General features: G+C 35.0%; 1 protein-coding gene across 1 annotated transcript in view; it reads left to right on the forward strand.

Moving 5' to 3' along the window:
• GABRA1 (gamma-aminobutyric acid type A receptor subunit alpha1) overlaps positions 1–27,279 on the forward strand; it is a 65,593-nt gene that overhangs the window by 30,629 nt on the left and 7,685 nt on the right. The window contains 3 exon segments of the mRNA XM_043984356.1: positions 1,778–1,860; positions 9,244–9,387; positions 25,476–25,628. Of these exon segments, the coding sequence (XP_043840291.1) occupies positions 1,778–1,860; positions 9,244–9,387; positions 25,476–25,628 (380 nt within the window).

Consider the following 27,279-nt stretch of genomic DNA (forward strand, 5'->3'; position numbering starts at 1 on the left):
AGTTAGGATAATTTTTTGAGGACAGAGGTGGGACAAGTATGTTATTTCTAAATATTAAAGGGAATTGAAAGATTTATCCAAGAAAATCAAAGAAGATGAAATCAATTCTCTTTTATATTGGCCCTGCTAATGTACCCCAAATACATGTACACTACTACTTGCCTTTCTCAACCAATTAATTAGAAGTGGTCTCTAAATCATGAAAACATACTATATATACCATTTATAATGAGAAATTAGATAATTTTCCCATGAGGGAATGTCTGTAGAAAGCAAAAGACACTCATTTTAAAAAATTGTTACATGTGGATAAATAGAACATGGGTGTATACACACACACATATATGTATCTATAAACACACTCCCATTTTATGATACACACATATATGTGCATATATATGCATGCACATACATATAGTGTATATATATGTATATATGTATACATAGGTATATAAGTGAGTATGTGTGTATGTATATATGCATGGATGTGCAATCTCTGGCCATTTCTTCAAGCCTTAGGTAAAATCTTATATTCTACAGAAGACCTTTTCCAGTTCCTTCAGCAACCAATGCTTTCCTCTTTATGATTATCTTCCATTCTCTCTCTGTGTCTCTGTCTATCTGTGTCTCTTTGTCTCTCTTGGTCTCTGTCTCTCTCTTTCTGTGTGTGCATGTGTATCTATCATCTATCTCTCTAGCAATCTATATACATATAGGTAGATAGATAGATAGATAGATAGATAGATAGATAGATAGATAGATAGATAGATAGATAGATAATCAACTCCTTTATTCCTGGTTATGGGCAATTAGTTGGTACAGTGTATTAGAGTACTGGCCCTGGACTCAGGAATACCTGAGTTCAAAACTGGCCTCAGAAACTTACTAGTTGTGTGACCCTGGTCAAGTCACTTAACGTGTTTGGCCCAGTTTCCACATCTGTAAAATTATCCAGAGAAGGAAATGGCAAACCACTCCAGTATCTCTGCCAAGAAAACCCGAAATGAGGTCATGAAGAGTTGGACACAACTGAAATGACTGAACAACATCCCATTATATGAATCTTCTGATTTGCTATGCCTGAAAACATTATATGTAATGTTTATACACTATATATACATATATATGCACATGCAGTGTTATAATATAGGATACCATATCATGCCATGCCATGTTCCATTATATTACATAATAATATGGAATAATAACACAGTATAGAAAAATATGATATTGTATTACATGTCTATAATTATTTATATGTTGTCATTCCCATTAGAATGGAGGTTCCTTGACAGTAGAGCTTGTTTTTTGCCTTTTTTCTGTGTCTCTACCACCTATCATAGTGCCTTGAACACAGAAAGTGATTAGTAAATACATACTGATTAACTAACTGATCTTGAAGTCAAAAAGACTTTGAGTATTGACCCAGTGATGGGATGCATATCTTTCAGCTCTGGGTATGTCTAGCTAAGGCGTTCATTTTTAGATGGCTGGTCACCAAGTTATGAGATTTTTTTTTCAGCCATAGCAAATCATGAACGTTATTTAACAAAATAGAGGAACTGAGATATTCCTTGGGAGATGGAATGATGGAACGAAAGAAAACATTGCTATTTAAAGTATTGTAAATGGACAAACAGTGCATTGCTTTTCTTAGCCATTTGCCCAGATTTACCTTTTTATTATAGTGAATCTATCTCATTAGTAGTATTGGGAAGGAGAATGGTGGTGCAGAATCTGATGTGTAGTGCTTTTCCCTCATTTCTCAAATGACTAGATTGACTGTGAGAGCTGAATGTCCAATGCACCTTGAGGATTTTCCAATGGATGCCCATGCCTGCCCATTGAAATTTGGAAGCTGTGAGTTCCCTTAATTTTAATTGTCTATAATTTTGAGACCTCTAAGACTCAAATCAGACATGTTTGAAAGTGAGTACATTGGTAAAGTGCTTTTAGGAATCTTAAAATATGGTACCCTATCTATAACAATGAGTTTTCTATGTACTTTTTTTTTTTAGGAGGCAATTGGGGCTAAGTGACTTGCCCAGGGTCACACAGCTAGTAAGTGTTAAGTGTCTGAAGCTGGATTTGAACTCAGGTCCTCCTGACTCCAGGGCCGGTGCTCTATCCACTGTGCCACCTAGCTGCCCCTCTATGTACTTTTAAAAGAGCTTCAACAAGAGCTAACAACAGATAGCCAATGGAATAGATAACTGAATGAATAAGTTGAACTTACAAATTTCACTTCAATGGAATAATCAAATATTAAATAGGGGGTGAGAGTGAAATTAAAAAAAAATAAATTTCAGATTCACCCAAACTTAATTTACTTTTAAACTAAGATTGATATAATGGTTTAGTACTTATCAACAACAACAAAAAAATTATATGTTAATATCAGGTTGAATTGGTAATAAGTAAAAACAGTTCCCACTGAAAGGATTATCTAAACTTATTAGATGTTGAAATGGGGAAAATATATTAACCTTGTCCATGAGAAAATGATAGACCCCTTTGGATACACAAAGGAACTTATTTCATTATAAATAGTTTTAATGATACTCAGTATTTAACTAGTGTCTTATATTTTGAAGTTCACCTAGAAATGAACAGGAACCTTAATTTATCTGCCATTTCAAAATACAAAATTAGCAAACATATTCCTTGTCTATAGAGATATTACAAGGGTTCACTTCTCAGAGAGGTATACACTCTCCTCCTCCTCCATTTCATTCTTAGCTTAGGCAAATACTATTTGATAAGCATATGTGTCTACATGAAAAGTAGGTCACAATAACCTTGTCCCTAGCTTTTTTATTGTAGGATAAAATGGATGTGAGCACATTCAACTCCTTAACTATCTTCCATGCTTTCCTACTCTTTAAGTTGTTCTTCCTGAGTAGCTATTTTTGTCGCAATATGTGATTCATGGAGGAAAAATAAAAGTAATGTAGGAAGGTATCAAGAGAAGATACAATAAGGGCTCCCTTTGATTAATTGAACTAACATATTTTAAAAGATCCCAAGAAGGCATTATCATCATGTTCTAGACAAGACAGCACTCAAGTTCACTTAAATAGGCCTCTGCTCCTTATAGAAATATTTAAAGTCAAACTATAAAAATACTATAAGCTGTCATTTAATGATCCTCAGATCTAAAGAAAATGTTATTACAGCTTACTCCTAGGAATCTGTCTTTCTTAATCCTGTCCTGAAATCTTTGTCTATGGTGAAACTTCTCAATCATATCTTACACCACAAGCTGGAAATTTGTAATAAAATTTCTAAGAAGCAACTACAAATTTGTCTTTTTTGGGGGGGAGATTGTAATTTGAAATATTTTTCTTAAAATATTCTCATTGATAGAGGGCATGGGCTGAGGGGAGTTCTATCTATGCCAGCCTAAACTCTTAACTGCCACTTTTTTGCTGATGAACACCACAAATGACAAATAACATTTTTTTTTTGGTGAGGCAATTGGGGTTAAGTGACTTGCCCAGGGTCACACAGCTAGTAAGTGTCAAGTGTCTGAGGCCGGATTTGAACTCAGGTACTCCTGAATCCAGGGCCGGTGCTTTATCCACTGCGCCACCTAGCCGCCCCGACAAATAACATATTTCAATATCATTTATCCATTAGGTCACACGCATGTGAGATTTCTGAGAAAACTAGAGTGCTCACCCCTAATCACTGACCTCTTTAGTATTCAAATTGCCATAAGTGCTTTGAGGATTTTATAGGAAAAAAGCTGAAGAAGGATGAGACGGAAGATGCTTTAGAAAGTATCTATGCCAACTCTTCCTTATTTATATAGAAAGAAATTATGGTTTAGATAAGCAATACAATTTGTTTAAGGTTAGAAACCAAAGAACTGTGTTTAGATACTGTCTTTTGCCTCTCAGCACAGAAAATACCTGACTACAATACACTTCCTAATACCATGGTGGAAAAATTGCACACTCTCAAATAATCAGATGCTTGAAATAATCACCTGCCTCCTTCCCCATGCAAACAAACAAACAAACCCAAATAAACAAACAAGAAAAACTCCAAACCAAATAAGTAAATATTTCTCAGGAAAGTTGATGATAGTTCCTTCATGTGGATTATATTTCAGACATAACAGAGAAAATATTTACTCTAGGTCAATGTTCATTCTATTTAAATTCCTTACTGACCCTTCCTCACTCCCAAATATGGCACATATGAATTGTGTAGTGAAGGAGGCCATAAAAGCATTCTGCAGAAAAGCTTAACATGATTGTCAGGAATATCATGTTTTAGTGAGTGTTTCAATGAAATCCCAGTCAAGAGCCCTGACTTTGGGTAAACAAATTCACGTTATAATTCCATGTATATGTTGAAAGCTTAAATTATGTTTTCCAAGTTCTATTCTAGCTCCAATATTCTATTATCAATCAATTGGTTTCTCAAATGTCTGGGTGACTGTATTTTTTTTCAGTAGCCTGAAAAATACTATGCCATTATTTCATGTTGTAATTTATAATTGCCTGAGGGCTAAGAAATTTACTGGGTTTTCTTAGTAGGCTGCCAGCTGCTTAACTCTCATGGGTCATGACAAAGCATATCAACCACCCTTGGACTCACTCAACAGCCAGCAGACTTCAAAGAGGATACTTTGGAGACCTGTTTGGGGGTAGACTTGTCCTGGTCTACAGGGAGCTAAAATGAAAAGGGGAATATTTATTTTTAAGAGAGGGCCTTGGATAGATGGTGGATTTCACTCAAATCATACTGGCCAAAAAATTCCTCAACCTATTTCCAATGGTCCTCTAGTCAAAATACCAGATTAAATGGAATGTGGTTACAATTTATGCGAACATCATATAAAAGATGCTTATAAGCTTTCTGGAACAACAAAAGCCATATGTTGGCATGCAAAAAATATTAAAAAGATGTTTTCTTTAGCACAATCCTCTAAAATATGATTGTCATTGTTAACATGTTTTCTGCTTCTTAAAGAAAAAAAGGACAGATGTGCGTTTGTATGTATCAGACAGAAAAGGGTGAGGTGGGGTTATCGAGTACAATTGAATAATCCTCATTAAGTAACAACTTTATTTTTCCTTGGGTGAAAAGTCATAGTGAGATAGAACAAGTGGTGAATTTATTTTGGAAGATATTTTAGAATTTAAAGCTTAACCTAGAAGGATATAGTCACATAATTGGGTGCTTGAAACATTTCCCCCATCTTGGTTGTCTGGTTGGTTGAGTAATTGATTCTCTAGGACATGAGTAGTTTTCCACAATAGATCTTTGACTTGTTTTTCCTTCTTCAAATTGTACCAGGGATAGGCATTCCACAACTTCTTCCTGTACTCCATACTATTGTTCTATAACCCTGAAGATAGTGGCTCTGAAGACAAAGGCCTTAGGGTCAAATACTATATCTGATATTACTGGTGTGATCTTGGATGAATCACAACTTTGTGACTGATTTTCCTCATATGTAAAATAAAGGACTTTGAGCAGATATGAACTGTTATCTCTGCCATTTCTAGAGCTCTAATCCCTGCAATTCTATGAATTTTCCTTTTTTAATTTAAGCCTTATTTCCTCTTTTCTGGTACATTGATGATTTAGATATCTAGTGACACTCTTGCTTATACATAACCTTTAACTTGAAGAATAAATTTCCTCCTTAACTTTCTTTTTCTCAGATTGAACAATTCCAATTGCTTTAGCCTTTAACATTTCAAGCTCAGAAAGGAGAATGCATTGCAATGCAAAGAACACTAGATTTGGAACCAGATGATCTTGATTCTTGTCCTAGCTCCACTGATTATTAACTGTGAGATATTAGTCAAATCAATGGGTCTCAGGTCACTAATCTATAAAATGAGTTTTACACCAAATTACTTTTAAGCTCCTTAAACCTCTGAATCTATGATCACATGATCCATTGGAATTAGTTCAAAGAAAAGAAAATAGCTTGCCACTTGCTGTGATGCCTCAAGGAATGTATATCAAGACATTATGGATATGCTTTAAACATATGTATATATGTGTATATTATACTACTAGCCACAAAAATGTGATCTTTGCTATTCTAATTTATATTATGATAGACTGGGACAGAGAACAAGAATATGGAATAATCTACCTCTAAGTTAATTGAGGAGTTTATGGTAGCTCAAGATAATTATAGCATTGAGAACTATTAAAGCTAAGAAGGTTACCAACAATTGCTGTGGAATGATATATTAAAATTACATAGTTGTTGTCAAAGTAGACATTATATGTACATGTTTTATTTTTTCTGCTCAGCCATGCAAACAATTTAGGAGCTAGTGCAAGCCAAGGAATCATGGCTTCCATTGGCCCTGTTCCTACTTGTGAAGATAGAAGAATGTATTCTCTTTTGAGATCTTCCTATATGAAGTGAACTGAACAGTCCTTAGTGATCTGCCTGACTTAGAAAAGAGTAGAAATTAATTTGTTTAGTGTTTTATGTTTTTTCTGCATGTGCCCCTGGACCATAGTAAGTGCTTAATAAATGCTCTTTGATTGACTGATATAATTTGGATTTGACCTTTGCAACATTTCTATATTTCAGCAGGACAGATGTTGTTATCTAAATATTATAAAAATTTTTGGACTGAGGTATTTGTAATGGATCAGACTAGAAGACTGGAGAGCTGCAAATAACATATATAATATGAAGGAGAAAACCTAACATTAGCACAAATTAGCTATGTAACCATCAGGAAATCAATTCACCTGTGAAAAAATAAGGAACATGGATGATCAAATGATCTGTTAGCTTCCAACTATAAGAATCTATAAATCATAAGTAGAAAGTCATCCAAAATAAGAAAAATTTTGGATAAGAATTGTTTGTCACTATCCATGGAAGTCACTTTATTAAAACGGGAACTCCAATTTTTAGGCACTATAACTATTTTCCACCTGGATTTCCATGCCCTTCCCTCTGTGTGAATAAAAATCCTCTTTGGGGCATGCTGACCGACAGATGCAAGTTTCACATTTATTGCAACACATGCTCAATGCCTCACTAATTTAAAAATCAATGTGGCCAAATCCCCAAATTATCCATTTGTCATTCTTGCATGTCACACAAAGAGTCACTAGCCACTGTAATGATTCATAGAAAACTCTTTTTCAAACATCTGATGAGTGTACATCCAAAAATGAAACAAAGGAAAGCAAAAACTGATTGCTGACTGGTGACCCAGAAAGGAAGGGATTGAGGAGAAAAGATAAAATGCCTTTCTAATGGATAATTAAACCATGTGGGTAAGGTTCACAGCATCACTCACCTCATGACAGTCAGGTCCTTTTAGGAAAGCTTGGAAAAAAGAGAAACCTCTGGTAATCACCAAGTTTTGCTTTGCTTCTACAAACTCATCATTATTGGGAAAAGAAAATGACTTTCAAAGCCAGTTTGTAATATCTTAGTAGAGGGTACACACAATATTTTTGAAACCAAAATCCCAATTTTATTACAAGGATGGGAAAATCATGATCTGGTTGTGAGTGATAAGTATTTAGAATCCAATATTTTGGTAGGAATGATTTATTTATCCCACTTTTGATCTTATGATTTTTCAACAACAAGTTCTATATATGAAATATGGAAATCATAGTATCACATGTTAAAATGTCCCAAGGAAGCATAATCTATTTTTGTTTTGTTTTGTTTTTTTGTTGTTGAGGCAATTGGGGTTAAGTGACTTGCCCAGGGTCACTCAGCTAGTAAGTGTCAAGTGTCTGAGGCCGGATTTGAACTCAGGTCCTCCTGACTCCAGGCCCGGTGCTCTATCCACTGCACCACCTAGCTGCCCCAGCATAATCTGTTTTTAATCAGGTATAGTAAAACCTATTCTGATACTATAATAATGGAAATGAAAGTGCTTTGTGAATTATATAAAGCAATACAAATACAAAAATATATTATTATTATTATATAAAAACCCTAAAATTTCATGGTAACATGAATAACCATCATTGTTTTCTATATAAACATAAATGTTAATTATATGTCAGAGTAAAGCTACTTTCTAGTATTTTAGTCTATCCTTAATACAAATTTCTATGACAGTGATTATGCTAATAAATCATATTTTTAGTATATTCTTTTTCTGAGGGGTGAGGCAATGAGGGTTAAGTGACTTGCCCAAAGTCACACAGCTAGTAAGTGTCAAGTGTCTGAGATCACATTTGAACTCAGGTCTCCTGAATCCAGGGCCAGTGCTTTATCCACTGTGCCACCTAGCTACCTCTTTTAATTATTTTTTTCGGTAAGGCAATTAGGGTTAAGTGACTTGCCGAGGGTCAAACAGCTAGTAAGTATCAAGTGTCTGAGGTCGGATTTGAACTCAGGTCTTTCTGAATCTGGGACCAGTGCTCTATCCACTTCATCACCTAGCTGCCCCTTTTTTTTTTGGTACATTCTTAAGAAGGAGTGGGGTTTAGTAGAAGAATCATTACACAAAGAGCTAAGGAGATCTTTTAGAGTAGTAACTAGGGTGTGATTACTAGAGCTTTGACCCAGGTGCTGAATTTTTAGGGTATCAGTATCACTTGTCTTTTACCAATGCAGAAGTAACAGAGCTTAATACTTGATTATCAAGCACAATTAAAAAATAAGAAGCTCTTTCCTGCTCCATGGTTCTCCCTATGACTTCATGCATGTATTCAAGTATTCCTAATCAGTCAATTGTCATAGCCTCTCCCAAATGATGGCATTTGTGTGTGTGTGTGTGTGTGTGTGTGTGTGTGTGTGTATGTGTGTGTGTGTGTGCTAGGTGTGATTGGTGGTTCTTGCCTTGTGTGTAAAAAATTCTAGTTGTATCTAGAGATACAACTCTGAATTCAAGTATTCCCTCAGACATATATTAGCTTTGTCACAATTTTTCTGGGCCTAAGTTACTTTGTCCATAAAATTAGGTTATAATACCTATCTGGGGGCAGCTAGATGGCACAGGGGATAGAGCACTGGCCCTGGAGTCAGTAGTACCTGAGTTCAAATCCGGCCTTAGACACTTAACACTTACTGGCTGTGTGACCCTGGGCAAGTCACTTAACCCCAATTGCCTCACCAATAAATAAACAAACAAACAAACAAATAAATAAATAAAAATAAAATAATACCTATCTGTCTGAAGAGATGGGTTTGATTAAATATTCAGTGAGAAACCTCCAGTCTTAACAGTTCTGTGACTTCTGTGATGTGATACATTATTCTGCTTTTCCAATTAGATGCTTACACTAGAGCAGAAGTTGTATACGAATGGACCAGAGAACCAGCACGGTCAGTGGTTGTAGCAGAAGATGGCTCTCGCCTAAATCAATATGATCTCCTTGGACAAACTGTGGACTCTGGAATTGTCCAGTCCAGTACAGGTGAGTGATCATTCTAAATTCTAGTATTAGGGAAGAACATCAATGCAAGTTTTAAAAAAAAGTTACAGATTCAGGCACTTTAAACTGAGAAATCGATGTTATCTTTAATAAAATGGAAGACAGTGTAGAGGGGAGGTAAGGGCACTGTGGTCAAAGTCAAGAGATCATGTTTCTTGTTCCAGCTCTGGCACCAACTTTCTGAATCATATTCATCAGATCAGTTCTCTTCTGTAGGCCTCTGATTTTTCATCTATAAAATTAGGAGGTGAAATAGGTTATTTTCATGGTCCTTCTCTCCTCTGTGTTCTAGGAAGGTTCTGGTGACTAGGTCCATAACTGAAGCATTCAAAGGGAAATGTTTTATTAGAGGAGCTCTCTCTTTAACTAAGAAGCTTTCCAAACTAAAATTTGAATGAGAGAACAGATTCACTGTGCACTGAAAAAAGGTCTTCTGTTGATCTTTAGGGAGATTGGGTATGTTTGGAGTAGGTGGGGTGCCAGTCTTTTGTTGCTTTGTAATTGATATGCTAATGATAGTGCAGAAGGTTTAAGATCTGGATCAGATGTTATTAAACAGTTGGGACCCAATTTTCAAATTTGGGCAATCAGACTCCACTAATGAGTAATCAAATCAGTGCTTAGTCATTTAAGCATCCATTTTATGTGTCTAAGTGAAATGGGAACATCAGTTCAGCACCCAAAAGTCACATTTGGATTCCAGCTCTTTGGGAAATGTACCAAAAGGCTGAAAGCATGACTCTGGAATCCCACTGCATGGGAAAGAGTTCAATTTATGACAACTTTAAAAGTCTTCAGCAAAATGTAACCCTTTTAATGGAGTTCCTTTAAAAATCTAATCATCTACATGTCTCAAGAGACTTAGGCTCCCAAATAAAAATTATTTAGCAATAAAATAATCACAAAAAACAAAAGAAAACAACAAAAGATCACATTTTAGGTTTCTGTTATGCTGCCATTTTTTATAATTTAAATATTCAAAATGGGGCCTACACAATCTTTACAATATTAAAACATCTGAAAACTTTCCCCCTAAATATCAGGTAACCCCAAATCAGTATACTTTTCCCTCTATAGCACTGTATTTGTTTTTAAAGCCTAATGTATATATTCATTTGTTTTTCACTGGAGGCAAAGAAAAAGAGATATGGTTAGATGTTTTGTTTTGTTTCATAAGGAGAAAAAAATATTTATATTTACAAAGAAGTTTCTAAGTTTGAGTCTGACACATATCTGTTTCTTAAAAAAAATGCTTATTGGGGACAACTAGGTGGTACAGTGGATAAAGACCCAGCCCTGGATTCAGGAGGACCTGAGTTCAAATCTGATCTCAGACACTTGACACTTATTAGCTGTGTGACCCTGGGCAAGTCACTTAACCCTCATTGCCCTGCAAAAACAATGCTTATTGATGACATATGAATATATTTGATTGCAACCACATCACATGACTGAGTAGTGAAAAGACCACTAGAACAGGAGCCCAAGGAGCTGTCATCTTGCCTGTATATGAGCTACAGCATAGCATAGTAGAATAGCTATGAAAACAGCACCTTCAGTAAAAATTTGGCTATATTGCTCTCTAAGTGTTTCACTTTAGTCAAATATCTTCCATTTTTTGAGTCAGTTTCTTCATTTGTGAAATGAGATGGGTGGAATTTGATTATCTGTGAAGTCCTTTCTACGTCTAACTCTATAAAACAATGACTAGCATAAGGCTACATCTCTTTTCTGTATTTGTGTCCACATTTGGGGGAAAAAATAAGAGTAGGGTTGGAACAGATGACTAAAATTCCCTTTTTGCTCCAACATGCTATGAGTGTTCTGATTGAAATTGCTTTATTCTGAGCATTTTAAATAAATACAAAATCATGAAGGTAGTAATAGACTGAATAAGGCCTTTTTATATTCATATTTCTGAGTAGTAGCTTGGACAATTCATGAATATTTGGGGGAACAGAAGTGGCAGAATTCAGTGAATTATTGGGATTGGGAAGCAAATTTGATTTATTTAGTAAATTATGTGGAAGCACTCCAAAGGAATATAAGCTTTCTGGGTTTCTGCTCTTGCCATCCATTAAGACAGTCTCTATATGCACAGTATGAATGAACAAAATGTTAGAGTTAGGTCTCTGATGACATATTTCATACCTTATTGTATAGCTTTAAAAATATTAAGAGAAGTAAGAGTGCTATCACCTACCTGCTGCCAAAGGGCCAGGAAAGATGGCAGATTCTATCCTAATGAGCTACACATAGGATAATAAAGGAAGGGGGAAGGTGAGGATCTTTAGTCACTATAAAGCTTTTCCTGGATACAAAATCAATCCAATTACTCTCTTGGACAGGGAGACTGCCATTCATTTTTTGTTCAATGATTGCTCCCTGAAGGTATAAATTCCCCAGCAACTCCTTTTGGATAACAAATTAAGGGAAAGATAGGAGGCTGACCAATATATTTTGATTTTCAGATTGATTACATATTGATGAAAGTCAGTTTTTTTTTTTTTTTTTTTTTTTATGGATTAATTGCCAACATGACATAGTAAAGAGGTTCAATCTTGAAGAGAATGATGAGTGTACTCAGTTTGGTGGAAAAGCACTTGAACTATTATCCAGACACTTTTTAAACACCATTCCCAGTATAAGTCAAGCAATGTGACAATTTATTTTTTCAAGTCTTATTTATCTACCAACTATACCTACGAAGTAGATGACCATGAACCATGTTCCTTCTACATTTAAGTCTTAGGAAAGGTTTTCACTCAGAGTTTACTCTAGAAGTAAGTGGTAGCACAGTGGATAGAGCATTGTGTCTAGAGTCAGGAAGACCTAAGTTCAAACTAAATTTCAGACACTCAATATCTGTGTGAATCTGAGCAAGTAATTGATTCTTTTTTAGCCTTGGTTCCCTCAATTATAAAATAGGGATATACAATAAGGACATTGTGAGAATCTTATGGGATAATATTTATTCACAAATAATCCCTTAGTGCAAATCTCACAAATGATTGGCACTATATAAAGGCCTATTCCCATTCTTTCTGCTTCTTTCATTACTTTTACTCCATATGCAATTTTAAGAAGTTTGGTCTAGAACAGTTTAAAAGTAGGGAATATTTTTAGAGTGTAATAAATACAATACCTGATGGTCATCAAGAAACATTTGACCTGTACATAGGTATTTGGGGGAGTCATCAAGTTTAGATATGTTACTATCAAATATATTTAGTTTTAATGACCTTTAAAAGGAGTGCACTTATCTGGAAACAATAATGTAGTCAATAATTTCCTGACAATGTCCAATCAGTGAGGCATGTAGAACTATGGATATTTATGGTCCAGGAGCTAACTTCTTTCCAAGGTCTACCTATATGCTTCATCTTGATTTGGAGATGAACTTGAGTCTTACTTAGACAGGCAGTCAATAAACATTTATTAAGTATCTACAATGTGGCAGACAGTGTGCTAAGAGCTCGGTATACAGAAAATCCCACAAAAGTTAGTCATTGATCTTGAAGAGCTCACAATCTAATGGGACGGACAATAATCAAACAAATATGTTCAACTTGCAAACTGAGGACATCCTTTCAAATGGAAAATAGATCTCTCATTCCCCAAAGGAGAAGACTGGAGAACACAAAGATCAGTTCTCCAGAGAATGAGAAGGCCAGTTCTTGAGATTGAAATCCCCATTTTCCCAAAAGAGAAGGAAAACTGGAGAAAGACAATGCCTGTAAAATCAAAGAAAGGTTTTTATTTATTATTTATTTATTTATTTATTTATTTATTTATTTATTTACTTACTTACTTTTTTTATTTATTCATTTAATTTATTGTATTTATTTCTTATTTAGCAGGGAAGAAAAGAACAATTTAATATGCTGCATGGTTACTATCCAGCCTATGCTGAATAGGACACCAGATATTAGATTGTGTAGGTTTATATATATTTTAAACAAAAGGACTTAATTTTGGAAGGAAAGGTGGGCTTAGCAAGTGGGTTCCATTCTTAAGGGGAGGAGGAGTGAGAAATTACAGGGGTCTAGGAGGTGGCCTTTGATATACAAATGAGAAAGCCTCTTTGATGATAAGCAGTTTATGCTTCAAGGCTTGATTAGGATATGTCTTGATAAGGAGATACCTCAAAACAAACAAACAAACAAACAAAAACCCAGGATAATTCTGAGAGTCCCATAACCAGGGCTGGGAAAGAGTTAGAGACAATAAGACCATAAATGGGATATATTCATAGTCTCAGAACTTGCAGACAGGTAAGATAGAAATGTCTCTTAAAGGTCCATAAACCCCCATCACCAAATGGTTCAGGAACTGCTTCAATGCTGATATGATATTGGATTCAGAGCTACTAATTCTACAGCTAGTTTGACTTTGGTCACTGCAAAGGATTGTTGGTGTGTTAGACAATACAAGCAGCCCTCACAAGTTGTACTGATTACCTGGATAAGTGGCAGACTCAAGCAAATCAAGGTATCAATTTTCATAAGCTATATACAGTAAAAAATAGGAAATAGTTAACAGAGGTAAAGTACTAGAATTGATGGATTAGAAAATGTTTTCTGTAGAGCATGGAACTGTAGTTGGGCTTTGATGGAATTCAGGAAATGCAGAAGGTGGAGATGAGGAGAGAGAAGATTCCAGACCCTGAGGAGAGGCAAGACTTGAAAGAAGAAGTTCCTTGCTTGTGAAACAGCAAGGTGGTCAGTGTCACTGGGTCAAAGAGTATGTGGTGGGTAGTAAGATATAAGAAAATGAGAAAGGGGTGTGTGTGTGTGTGTGTGTGTGTGTGTGTGTGTGTGTGTGTGGAGAGAGAGAGAGAGAGAGAGAGAGAGAGAGAGAGAGAGAGAGAGAGAGAGAGAGAGAGAGAGAGAGAGGTTATGATTGATCCTAGAGGTGTTTTAGAGATATTAGTATTTATTGAGTGTATGAAAGGGAGGATGACATGGTCAGATCCATGATTTAGGAAAATTACTTTGGTGGTTGAATGGAGGATGGATTGGAGAGAGGAGAATTTTGAGGCAGTCAGACCCAACAGTAGGCTCTTGTAGTAATTCAAATGTGAGGTGATAAGGACATGAACTTGAGTGGTGGCAGTATCATAATAGAAAAAGGGGCATGTTAAAGAGATTTTGCATGTATAAAAAGGTGAGCCCTTGGCAACAGAGTTAATATGGAGGATGAAATATAATGCGGAGTTGAATATGACACCCAAGTGCCAAGTCTAAGGAACTAGGAAGATAGTGTTGTCCTCTACATTAAAATAACAAAAATAGGAGTGTGAAGGCTTAAGGAAAAAGTAAGGAAGTTCAATTTAGGAAATCTTGAGTTTAAAATGTCTATTAGACATCACAATTGAGATGTATGAATGGCAATTGGAGTTTGGATTTCAGCAAAATGGTTAGGGACATATAGTTTGATTTCAGAATCATTGACATAGAGATAGTCATTTAAATCTATGGAAGCTGATGAGATCACCAAGTGAAAGAGTATGGAGAAAGAAAAAAAAGAAGGCATACCACCACAGAATCCTGTGGTATGCCTATAGTTAGAAAGTGTAACCTGAATGAGGATACAGTGATGGAGACTGTGAAAGAATGGTCAGACACATAGGAGGAAAAAGAATAGTATTCCAAAAACCAAAGAGAAGAGAGTATTGAGTAAAAGAGAGTAATCAACAGTGACAAACAGTAAAGAAAGGTCAAGGAAAATGAGGATATAGAAACAGACTACTGGATTTGGCAATTAAGGGATCATTGGCAACTTTGGAGAGAGCAACTTCCGCGAACTAATCAGATTGGAAGCTAGATTGTACGAGGCTAAGAAGTGAGAAGAAAATGGAGGCACCTACATCACATGAGAGACAGCCTTTTCAAAGAATTTGTTCACAAAGAGTGGGGAATATATAGGAGTTAGTGGGGTTGGAAGGGATGGGAACTCTTAAATAATTGAATTGAAATTAATAGCCTAAAATTAAGGGTTTTGAGGATGGGAGTGACATGAATATGTTTATAGGCAGTTGGGAGGAAGTAAGTAGAGAGGGAGAGATTTGAAAATAAATGGTAGAGTGGAGATGGCAGAGGGGCCAATTTCTTGGAAGATACAAAATTGAATGGGAATGGAATGGCATTAACCTAAGCCACCTCATCAAGTGAGACAGAGGTGAAGGAGGCAATAGTGGCAGAAGGTCATCTGAGTGATACTAGACAAGTAAGAAAGAAGAGGAGGGAGGTCCTGGTGAATATCCTCCATTTTTCCTCTGGGAAATATGACACAGGAATTTTAGTTAAGATGTTAATGTTAGGGAGAATCATGGAAGGTTTGAGGGTGAAAATAACGGTTTGGAAAGGCTATTGTGGAGAATGGGATAGTGAGTTTCTAGGAGAACTATAGAAGAATTACCTGGCATAGGTGAGATCCCAGTTAAAGTTACATAAGGTACTTTGTAGTAGAGAAATCAGAATAGTGATTTTTCTTCTCCTAGATTCAACAGCATGTGTAAGGGAGTGAAGGTGACATATGGTTGAAGTCATCCAAGTTTGATGCTTTGCAGGGTGATATTATTAGGTGACAAGATAAGGGTCCCAGGGATTCAAGAGAAAAAGGTAGAATAGACGTAAACTGACTCACAAAGGAGTCAAGATGGGGAAAAGATCAGAGAGTGACTAGTTCAGGAGAGATGGTGTGGAAGAATGTTGAATTCTATAGGATTTGAGTTTTGGTGTAAATAATGAGTAGTGTCTGGTAAAGGAAGGTAGAGTGAGAGCTAGAAAGCCAAAAGATTATGGTCACAAGAGGATGAAGTTTGGATTCTTGACCACGTTAATGCATTTGTGGTTGATAATGTGCTTATGGATCAAAAATTGCAGGAAGTCATATCACAGTATAAAGGCTTTGATTATCAGTTCCAGGGATAGACTATGTGTCACCTACACCCCTACCTATTTAAGTTGAAAAAGGGTCATCATGAATAATCTCATAAAGTAATGCATTTTTTGGTCATGAGAACAAATCATAGAGGAATAGAAATCTATGTTTGAGGAGGTGGAAGACACCAGAGACATCTTCACATTCTGAAGATCAGGACACTGACTTACATAGAGGTGAAAAAATCATGGATCCTTCAGTTGAATAAAATAACTATCTAAAATATTTAAGCAAGACCATGTTCATAATAATCAGATCACAAACTTCCCCTACTCTCAAATTGAAAAATATGTCAAAATAGATAGAATGCTGAACTTGGATTCAGGAAAACCTGATTTCATTTATTACCTCAGATAATTAATATCTATGTGACTCTGAGCAAGCCATTTAATATCTCTTAGCCTCGGTATTTTTTAGAAGTAATATAAGAATAATAATAGTTACTTGTTCACATAGTTGTTCTGAGGACCAACCAAAATAAAATATGTATAGCACTTTAAAAATCTAAAAATTCTTTATAAATATAAGATAGTAGTAGTAGGAGTAGCAGCAACAGCAGTAGTAGCAATAGTAGTAGCAGTATTAGTAGTCATTGTTGTCATCATCACTGTTGTAGCATCTTGAAAAGCTACATTACTCTTGTCCAACTAATAGTAGATGCTTTAAAACCATGAAATCTTTAAGAACTATGGCAAACAAAGACTATTTCAAGAATCACAGTAATTCTTAAGTGATCCTAATATGAAATGCTATAGAAAGGAAGATTTATCTTTCCAATATTTAACTTTGATAAGGATTGATACTTCTTCATTGGTAGCAGAGTTCATTCACTAAATGACCATTAAGTACAGTGGAAAAGGTAAGAATTAATTTGTTTATTCAAAATGTATCACTTTCCTCTGTCATATAACTTCCTTGAATGCAGGGACATACTCATTTGTTTGTTTGCTTTTGTCAGTACTTAACATGATCCCTGGACCATAGTAAATCACATAAGAAAGAGCAAATAAGTGGTTTTTCATTTATTCTCCATCAATCTAATGAAGAGTATTCATAATAATGCAGTAGAGACAAACTGGCAGGTGAGGAAGAAAAGGCCATTTTCACTTTCAAGTCAAGGTTAATTTTTTATTTAAAAATCTTCTAAAATTTCCTGAGTTAATGAAAAAGAGGATGGCAAAAAGTTGAACTTAAACTGACTTACAATTTTTAAAGATCACATTTGCTGCTGCAACCCTATTGAAGACAAATGTATATTTGAAAGACTCAAAGTTCCATTTAGATGGAAATCATCTGCCACTTGCAAAGTATTGTCTTGCCCTAAAAATCAGCAGTCTTTGTGCTCAATAAATGTTATATTTTTGTTGCTATATGCTGAGTGCATCCGCTGAGAGGACAGATTTCTAAATAGGATTTCTTTCTGGCCAGTTATCCAGTGCAGATATTGAAGTGCTAAATATTAAAGCTGAAGAAAAATGGTCCTGTTTCTATCCCTAACATAGGGCAACTGTAAGATATGGCTCCTACTTTTTTATAGCAGGAATGTGAGCTATTTAGGGGCAAGGGCTGCTTCAATTTTTTTTCTTTTCAATCCAAAATACTTAACACACTGCTTTATACGTAGTAGATGCATGATCAATTGCTTAATGAAGAAATTAGTAAACAACAGATTTTCTTACACATCTGAAACTCTTAGCTTACAAGGCAATAGACTATTAGAGCTGGACCTCACATATCATGCAATCCTACCCCCTCATTTAACAAAGGAAATGGAAGCCCAGTTTGGGGAAATGACTTGCCCAAGGCCATATAAATATTGGTAGGGATAAGAAAAGTGTCTCACTTCTCAGCACTCTTAGGGTGGTACTATGACCTGATGTTTCTCTTTTGTGATAAAATAATATCATGGCCCTATTGACAATTAGAAAATCATTTACCTAGAATTTTAATTCAAAATATAACATAATCATCAAACTAAATAATTTTAAACCTTTGACCACACATATAAGGTACACTATGTGTAGCCTGAAACATATTTTAGTGGAAATATTATATCTCCTTAACACAATAAATGCAGCAAATATCTCCCAAACTGATTTTCATGATATCTTCAGTGTTCTCAGTGCTTTTAGAAGCAATAGTTCATTCAGTTCGATTATAAGAATGGAACTATCTTTGACACCTTGTGACTGAAATAAAAATCAGGTAGATTTAGGAAGAAGAAATGTGGAGAAAAATTATAAAATAAAAACCATATTTTTTATATTTGCAAGTGAAACATGTTAAAATGAAGGAATCTGTGACTTATGAAAAACCTGATACGTCATCTTTGGATCCTGAAAAAGTGAGTGACTTAAGCCAGATGTTGGGTTAAGTACATTCATGCTATCTGGAGCCACAATTAAATTGAAAGCATAATCTTAAGATGCTGCATAGAATGCCCAAACTGAGCACCTTTTAGAAAATGTTTATTCCTACTCCCTGGTTTTCAGATGAAGAAGGTACATTCATAGAGAAGTAACTTGAAAAGGGTCACACAGCTGGTAAATAGCAGACCCATTAGCAGAAACTGGGTATCTCTCCTACCAATCCAGTGCTCTCTTCACTCTATTACTGCAACTTCCATCTTCCATATACCAGATAATAGCCTGTTTCTCAATCAAAGCCTTTAGATTATGGGTGAAAGCCAGAAGTGATTATTACAGTGGAAAATAATATCTAGAAGACATGAAAAGACCCAGTATCATTCAGCACAGAGAAGAAAAGATTGAATAGTCTAACCCCTACAAGGATCATGATTGTGGAAAAATGAGAAAGCTGGTAAAATGAAATATAAACTTAGTTGTGACCTTAGGAAACTCATATCTCCTCTCTAGGCCCAAGTTCCCTCATAAGGAAAATAAAAGGGTTAGATTAAATGATCTCTAAATATCCTTACCTCTCTAATGTCCCATGATCTGATTAAGGTATATTGTCACATTGGTGTTTTCTGTCCTTTACTAAGGACATTAGAAGAAAAAAATAAAATGTTTGCAGGAGAAATTTGGGTTGGTAATGGGATAAAATTTTATCAGAAATATAGTTCTTAAGCCTTAGAGCACAGGGTCATAGAATTTAGAGTTGGAAGGGACTTTTAGACCATCTGAATTAATATCTTTGCTTTTCAAGGCACTATAGTGTAGAAAAGAGAATTGACCAAGGTTACACAGATCACAGAGTTACTCCAGATTACAACCAAAATAAGAAATTTCCTTGAATCTACTTTTATAAAAACTTGTACTCTTCTTTCAGAGGCAGTTTAAGTACTACCCCAAACTATGTTTGAGTAAGGTACCAATCAGGGGTGATAACAATTTTCAAACTCTGAAGTTATACTTACAGTTCCAATTAACACAACTGCTCAAAGGAGTACTGGTTAGCCCTGCAGAGACCACTATTACATTATGAGACTCCAAGAATCACTAGAATGTTATCTTCTAGTCATTTTTTAGCTATGATCTACAATGACAACATTCTGCAACTGAAGCTGTATTCATTAACTAGCAGAAAAATATGAAGATTGGTACCCTGTAAAATGATGTTGATGACGATAATCATGATAATCATGATAGCTCATCTTATATATAGTAGATTAAGGGTTGCAAACCACAATATTTACATCACCTCATTTGATCCTCACAACAACCTTTCCAAGTCAGTGCTATTATTACCACCATTTTATAGATGAGTAAACCTAAGCTGTGCTTAGATGACATCCAATGACACATAGCTTGTATGTGTCTCAGAAGGGATCTGAACCCATGTCTTCCTGGCTCTAAGTCCAGTATTCTATCCAGGATCTCATATTGCTTATAATGTACAATCTAGATGAATATAATGCTGTAATATAGATTTTAAAGTTTTTGAAGTACCTCAGGCTGTACCTGGAGGGACACACAGCTTGAAATCTGTGATATGAGTCTCCCTATATCTCTCTGATCCTAAACTCTTCATATGCAAAATGTGGATAATAATAGTGCCTACCTGCAGTGTTGTTGTAAGGATCAAATGAAATAATGTATTTAAAACACATTGAAACCGTTAAAGCACTATGTATTCACACTTTCATTATTATCATAATCAGTTTATCTTATTTGAAGGAAGATAAGGAAGGAGAGCAGAAAGATAAAGGCAGGCATTTCTTTCTCTTTACTGTTTCTCACAGTGAAAATCTGTGGCTAATTTAAATAGCCAAATAAATCTTCATTATGGTATGATGCATTGGTATATCTTACATGTACCTTTAAGTCCATTATATGTTCACACTATTGTGAGATATTCATAGTTCAGCAATCCTCTGTCTAGGAGAGGTCTTAGTCATATTTTAGCCCAATCCATTCATTTTACTGGTGAGTAAGAAGAACATAGAGGGATAGTTATTTTGTAAAAGGTCCCACTGTTAGTGACAGGTTATACTAGAACCTAGGTCACATAAGTTCAAGGTCAGCCCTCTTTGAAATTAACCCTGTTAAATTAGTCTTGCATTTTCATATACCCCAGCCTTTTTGAGATAAAAAAATCTTCCCTATTGATTTATATTGTTAACTAATATTTAGCTTATTTAAGTGCTTTTGAATAAGGTTATTGTTAAACAAGTCATAAAATAAACATCAAGGGGAAAGGTATTTCTAAGGCTTTACTGAAAAACTAACATATTTTTGGATTCAGTTCAAAAAGAATTTGTTACCTGTCTATGAGTAGAATACTGTACTAGACATGGAGAAGTGTATACAATTATCCAGTGGAACTATGATCTCAGCAATATGAGTCCTCCTAATAATGAAGAGAACAAGCCATTAATGATTTTACTTACTGAGACACTTTTACTCATGTCCTTCATAAAACTATCAGAACATGTTCACTGACTATTCTGTAGACTTTCTTCACATCCTTTTAACATTGCACAGTTTTCATGAGACACAAAGACTCTCCAGCAGTTATCCCTTGCACTCTCTATAAGGCCATCTGTATTCCCACACACAATATGAATGACTATTAAAATATTTATTGATATATTTTATTTTTATAACACCTGAACTCCTCATTGTATTGTCATTATATTCAAATCCTTCCAGATAGCTGTCCCTTGTAATTGATAAGAAAAACTACAAAGAAGGTTGAGAGGGGAGTAATTCAGAAAAACTAACCAATATTGAAACAAGTCAAATTATGCAGTGTTATGTGCTCATGGTTATCCACTTTTTATTTTTTATTTTTTTGTGAGGCAATTGGGGTTAAGTCACTTGCCCAGGGTCACAGCTAGTAAGTGTTAAGTGTCTGAGGCCAGATTTGAACTCAGGTACTCCTGACTCCAGGGCCGTTACTCTATCCACTGTGCCACCTAGCTGCCCCGGTTATCCACTTCTATGAAGGAAATGATGTCTTCTCATTCCTATTCTTTGTGTATAAACCTCACTATTAGAATTTGGAGGTAGCAGATTTCAATTTTATTATTGTTACTGTTGTTTTCTTTTATGCTGGTGTAGTCATTGCATATATTGTTTGCCTCATCGTACTGACTTTATTTTGTATCACTTGATATGATTATCCCTATGCTATTCTGGATTTATTGTATTCATTATTTCTTACAGCACAGTAATATTCCATTACATTCATGTACTAAACTTTTTTTAGCCATTCTCTAATCAATAGGGCCCATCTTTTTCCTCCTGTTCATCCATTTCTGATAAATTCCTTTACACTGCTTCTTCTGTGTAATTCCTTATTTGTAAAATTTCAGTTTTAAGCACACCATTTAATTTTTATTATGTTTTGTATGATCTTCCAATTAATTTTCTTAGAGGTTATATTGTTCCATGTGATGTAGTCATGGCATAAAATTGCAAATGCTATACAGAAAACAAAAAAGAACAATTCATGTGTGTGTTTATGTGTATATGTGAGCATGTGCTTTATTCTAAGTTCCATAATGGTAAGGACTCTTCTTTTGGGTGCCTCCCCTTCCTGTTGGTCCCACTGTGCACTATAGTAAACATTCATCAGAGGCACTGAATTGTTGTTGAGTGAATGAAGAAATATATAATCCTTGCCCTCATGGAGCTTACATTCTAGTAATGAATGAATTATTGAATGAAATAAATATCCCATATAAAGAGCTTATTATGTACCAAATATTACAAAAATTGAAGTTCTGACACTCTATTAGAAATGAAACAGTACAATTAGAAGAGTTGTGACTAAGAAATAAAGTCTCAGTGTGGGTAGTCACAGAGATCTATCAGCTGATCGATGGCCAGCTGACTGACAATTTCTTCCAGAACTAATGGTAGTATTAATTTTATTAATGAAACTAAAATAGTAGATGAAGAACTATGGGAATGAGAGAGCATAAAACACCAAGATATAATATGCATATAAATAATTATAACATAGAAGAAGGAGGAGTATATTTTGCATGTGAATGTGTGTAATTTTCATGAATTTCTTTTCACATTTGACTATTATACAGCTAGAGCTTTTAGCTTTTTAAAGCAAATTCTCAGCTTCTTGTTATTGTTTTTTGTTTTTGTTTTTGATTTTTTGTTGAGGCAATTGGGGTTAAGTGACTTGCCCAGGGTCACACAGCTAGTAAGTGCCAAGTTTCTGAGGCCAGATTTGAACTCAGGTCCTCCTGACTCCAGGGCTGGTGCTCTATCCACTGCAACACCTAGCTGCCCCTTTCTTGTTATTGTTGATGTTCTTTTTCTTCTCCTCTTCCTCCTCCTTTTTCTTTTTCCTTTTGATGCTAGTACTAACATGGTAACATATATACTGTAAAAGTGGTGATATTATCTTCATGAGGTAGGGTTTTGTTAAGGTCCCACAGTTACTTACATCCTGAATACTTGAACCCTAGGCTCAATGCATATTATTTGAATTAAAAAATGCTCTCACTTTTACTCAATTACTCCTCCTGACTTCCTATTATAACCTCAAATATATTCTTATTTCTCATGAATTTCTTCAGAGACAGATGTTGTATAAGACTATTTGAATGAACATTTTCTCTCACATGTTGAATTAGAGGAAGAAGCATTTGCCAAATTTGGTGTATAAGCACTTATTGTCTAGGCACAGTTTTTCACCAATCCAATTTAGGATTTTGTGTGTGTGTGCATATGTATATATATATATGTGTGTATATGTTTTGACTGATACAACAAGGTTATATCTATATTTGCCTTTCATTTTTTCAAAAGATGCTCCTGAAACTCCTGCATCATCTATAATGTAAGCCAGTGGCTGTGTGAAATGTTGCATGGTCTCCCGTTCCTTCTTCCCAGAAACTTCTGTTTGACAGCCAGTCATTTGTAAGGAGAGCATAATGTCAAATAATGGATTCTAAGATCTTTCAAAAGTCACTTTCCTTTGGAGATATTTCCTAAAATGTCACACATCAAAGGATGAAAATAGAGGCTATGCATATTTCTAGCATTGTATGAAACATGAAATTTATCCTTGAGGATGGCGACATTTTCTAGGCAGTAATCAAGGAAATGCTTAAGAATATGTCTATATCTAGCTAGCTAGCTATATGTGTATATTCATGTGTGTATACACATACATATATGTATATATAATATTGTTAATTCTATATTTGTCCCTCTATGAAACTGTAAATAAATAGAAATATGAGCTATGCTATGTATGGCAATACAATTTTCTGCATTTTTATTCAAGGTCGTGTCACATTTTTTATTAACTCCAGGCATCATGATTGTTTTTGCTTTTCCAAAAGCACTGAGTAGGTATTTCCTACATAATGTGTCAATCATGCAAACAATTAGAAAATTCATTAGAAACAAATAATATTAATACATTAAGGAATCTTAGTGATTAACTATCAAAAATCTCTTATACATATATGCGAACTGAGGCTCAGAGAAGTTAAATGGATTGTCCATGGTGACATAATTTGCTAGTGACAAAGTCAGGATTCCAACCTTTTTTACTTATTCCCAGGCCAATGTATGTCTTAGCCTGATTTATACTTCCTAAAAAAGTGCTAATTTTTGGTAAGCAACATTCATTGAAGCTCCGTCTCCTCCAAGTAGTAATAAATGAATGAATTTTAAGTTTAAAATTTTCAAATATGTTTAAGTATCCTGAGTTTATATTTTATATCAGATATACAAACAAAAGAAGACATTCTTTTGGCCTAACAGTTTCCTGATAAAGTATTACTTAATTAAATAGTGATCTTTTAGGCAATGAAGCAAATATAAAACAAAAAAACTAAAGAATGAAAAAAAAACCCTTACCTGCAGTTTTCTTTTTAGTAGCATTATGTGTTTCTATTTCTACTATTTTGGTAAAATATAAGCTTCTTGAGGTCAGGGATCTTTTTTTTTTTTGTCTTTTTATCCCCAGCACCTATGACAGTACCTGACCCATGGTAAGTGCTTTATAAATGATTATTTAATTAAATTTACTTCCTTCTACACAGGAAAATGAGACTATATTCTGAGTGATTAAATTACATTTTGGAATAGTATCTGTAAAAAAGCAGTTTATACTACAATGCAAACCAGTTGATTTGTCAATTGATAAGAGCTATAGAATAAAAAAAAAATTAGACCTTGAATGGAAACTTAGTGATTATACACTCCTCCCCAACATTAACAAACTACCCCACCTTTACAGGATAGAGAGCTAGATTTGGCACTATAGCATCTATGTTTGAATCTTCCTTCTGATATATTTTACCTTGTGATCTTGGGCAAATCAGTTAACCCTTTAAGGATTCAGTTCCCTCATCTATAAAAAATGGAACTATATTAAACAATCTATACTATACCTCTCAGCTCTAAATCCAGCTATATGATAGACTATGTCAATGAAAATCTCAAAAGCATTTGGGCTTGGTTTGAATCATGCTATGTGAGATTATTTAATGACATGGTTTATGTCAGCCATCTTGATGTCTTGGCATTACAAATATTATTTTGACCCATAAAGAGGTTTTCTTCCAAGGTGAACAAGATTTTCACCAGTGTGTTCATACTGTCCACATCTACTATTGGTGAATGTCATTTTATTCCCTATGGAAAGCCATATCTTATGATTTACTTTTTATTGATTTCCAGGTGAATATGTTGTCATGACCACCCATTTCCACTTGAAGAGAAAGATTGGTTACTTTGTTATTCAAACATACTTACCTTGTATAATGACGGTTATCCTCTCTCAAGTTTCTTTTTGGCTCAATCGAGAGTCAGTCCCAGCAAGAACTGTATTTGGTAAGTGCAAAATAAATATTTAACTCTCATTCATATGTATCTAGAGAGAGAGAGTTATATTGATATCAAAAGTATATACAGGGCAGGGCAGCTAGGTGGCGCAGTGGATAGAGCACTGGCCCTGGAGTCAGTAGTACCTGAGTTCAAAATCCGGCCTCAGACACTTAACACTTACTAGCTGTGTGACTGGGGGCAAGTCACTTAACCCCAATTGCCTCACTTAAAAAAAAAAAAAAAAGTATATGCGGGGCAGCTAGGTGGTGTAGTGGATAGAGCATCGGGCCTGGAGTCAGGAGGACCTGGGTTCAAATATGGCCTCAGACACTTGACACTTACTAGCTGTGTGACCCTGGGCAAGTCACTTAACCCAAATTGCCTCACCAAAAATAAAAAAAGTATATGCTATCCAGGGCAGCTAGGTGGCCCAGTGGATAAAGTATCGGCCCTGGATTCAAGAGGACCTGAGTTTAAATCTGGCCTCAGACACTTGACACTTACTAGCTGTGTGACCCTGGGCACGTCACTTAACCCTTATTGCCCTACCATAAAAAAATGAAAAGAAAAGAAAGTATATGCTATCCTTTAATAAAAAAAAGAAAAAGACAGCAAAAAAAAATAGGAATTTGACAACAGAAAAATGCAGGTAATATTTGTATATATCATATGAGCAGTGTTTGCTTTTGAAAATAATCACATCAAATTTCTTTTAAATAATAAGGTTCTCTGATAAATATTATTTACTATGTGATATATAATATATCTAGAGAAAATTATGCAAAGGAACGTATCTGTATAGAAGAACAAAGGTAATATAAATATTACTAAGGTTTTTTAAACAATAAAAACCCATATTACATTACAATTTTTAAAAACTCTTAAGAATTAATACTCATGAACACTAAAGAATTTTTCTGTACAGACAACTTTCAAATCACTTTCACTGGGAATTCTTCCACTTTGGACAAAAAATAGACTTAGAGAAAGGGTGAAGAAGATAGTGTGATAGAAGGAACTGGTAGCATAGAGGACAGTTGAATTTTGAGTACAATTGGACTAGGAAAGACAACAGCTTGTCTCCCAGAATGTCTACCACATATCGCTATGGGGTTAGAGGAAAAACATTAAGACAGAGGAACAATGTTGAAGAGACACTAGACATGTTGACCCTGGAAAAGATGAAGGTATAGAACCACATTGTATAGAGAATATTGAGGTTCAGTTTCCACGTAGAAGTAATTCCCAAGGCAAAATAAATGTACACTCCTAGATATTGGCATTCTGGGAATAACCCTTTGATGCCCTGGAATAGTTACAGTTCTGAAATAGATACAAATTAAATCACTTAGTACTCACAATAACTCTCTGAAGAAAATAAGTCAGGGATTATGAGATTCACTTTATAAAAGAGGGAAAGAAAGTAGAATTTAGGTGAAATAAGTATGTCCAAGTTCATACAACTAGTGAGAATGCATAAGTATTAGGATCCTAAAATTAGAACTGGAAGGCTATTTTCCAGATGAAGAAACTGCAGTCAAGAAAGGTCAAAATGACTTGTCCAAGGATTCTCAAATATTATTTGAGAGGCAAATGGTTTGAATCTCTGTATTCACCTGGAATAATGGCCTTATTACAAATCTAAATGAAAGTATAA

Source organism: Dromiciops gliroides, chromosome 2, assembly GCF_019393635.1.
Source record: "Dromiciops gliroides isolate mDroGli1 chromosome 2, mDroGli1.pri, whole genome shotgun sequence".
Taxonomy (NCBI): Eukaryota; Metazoa; Chordata; class Mammalia; order Microbiotheria; family Microbiotheriidae; genus Dromiciops; species Dromiciops gliroides.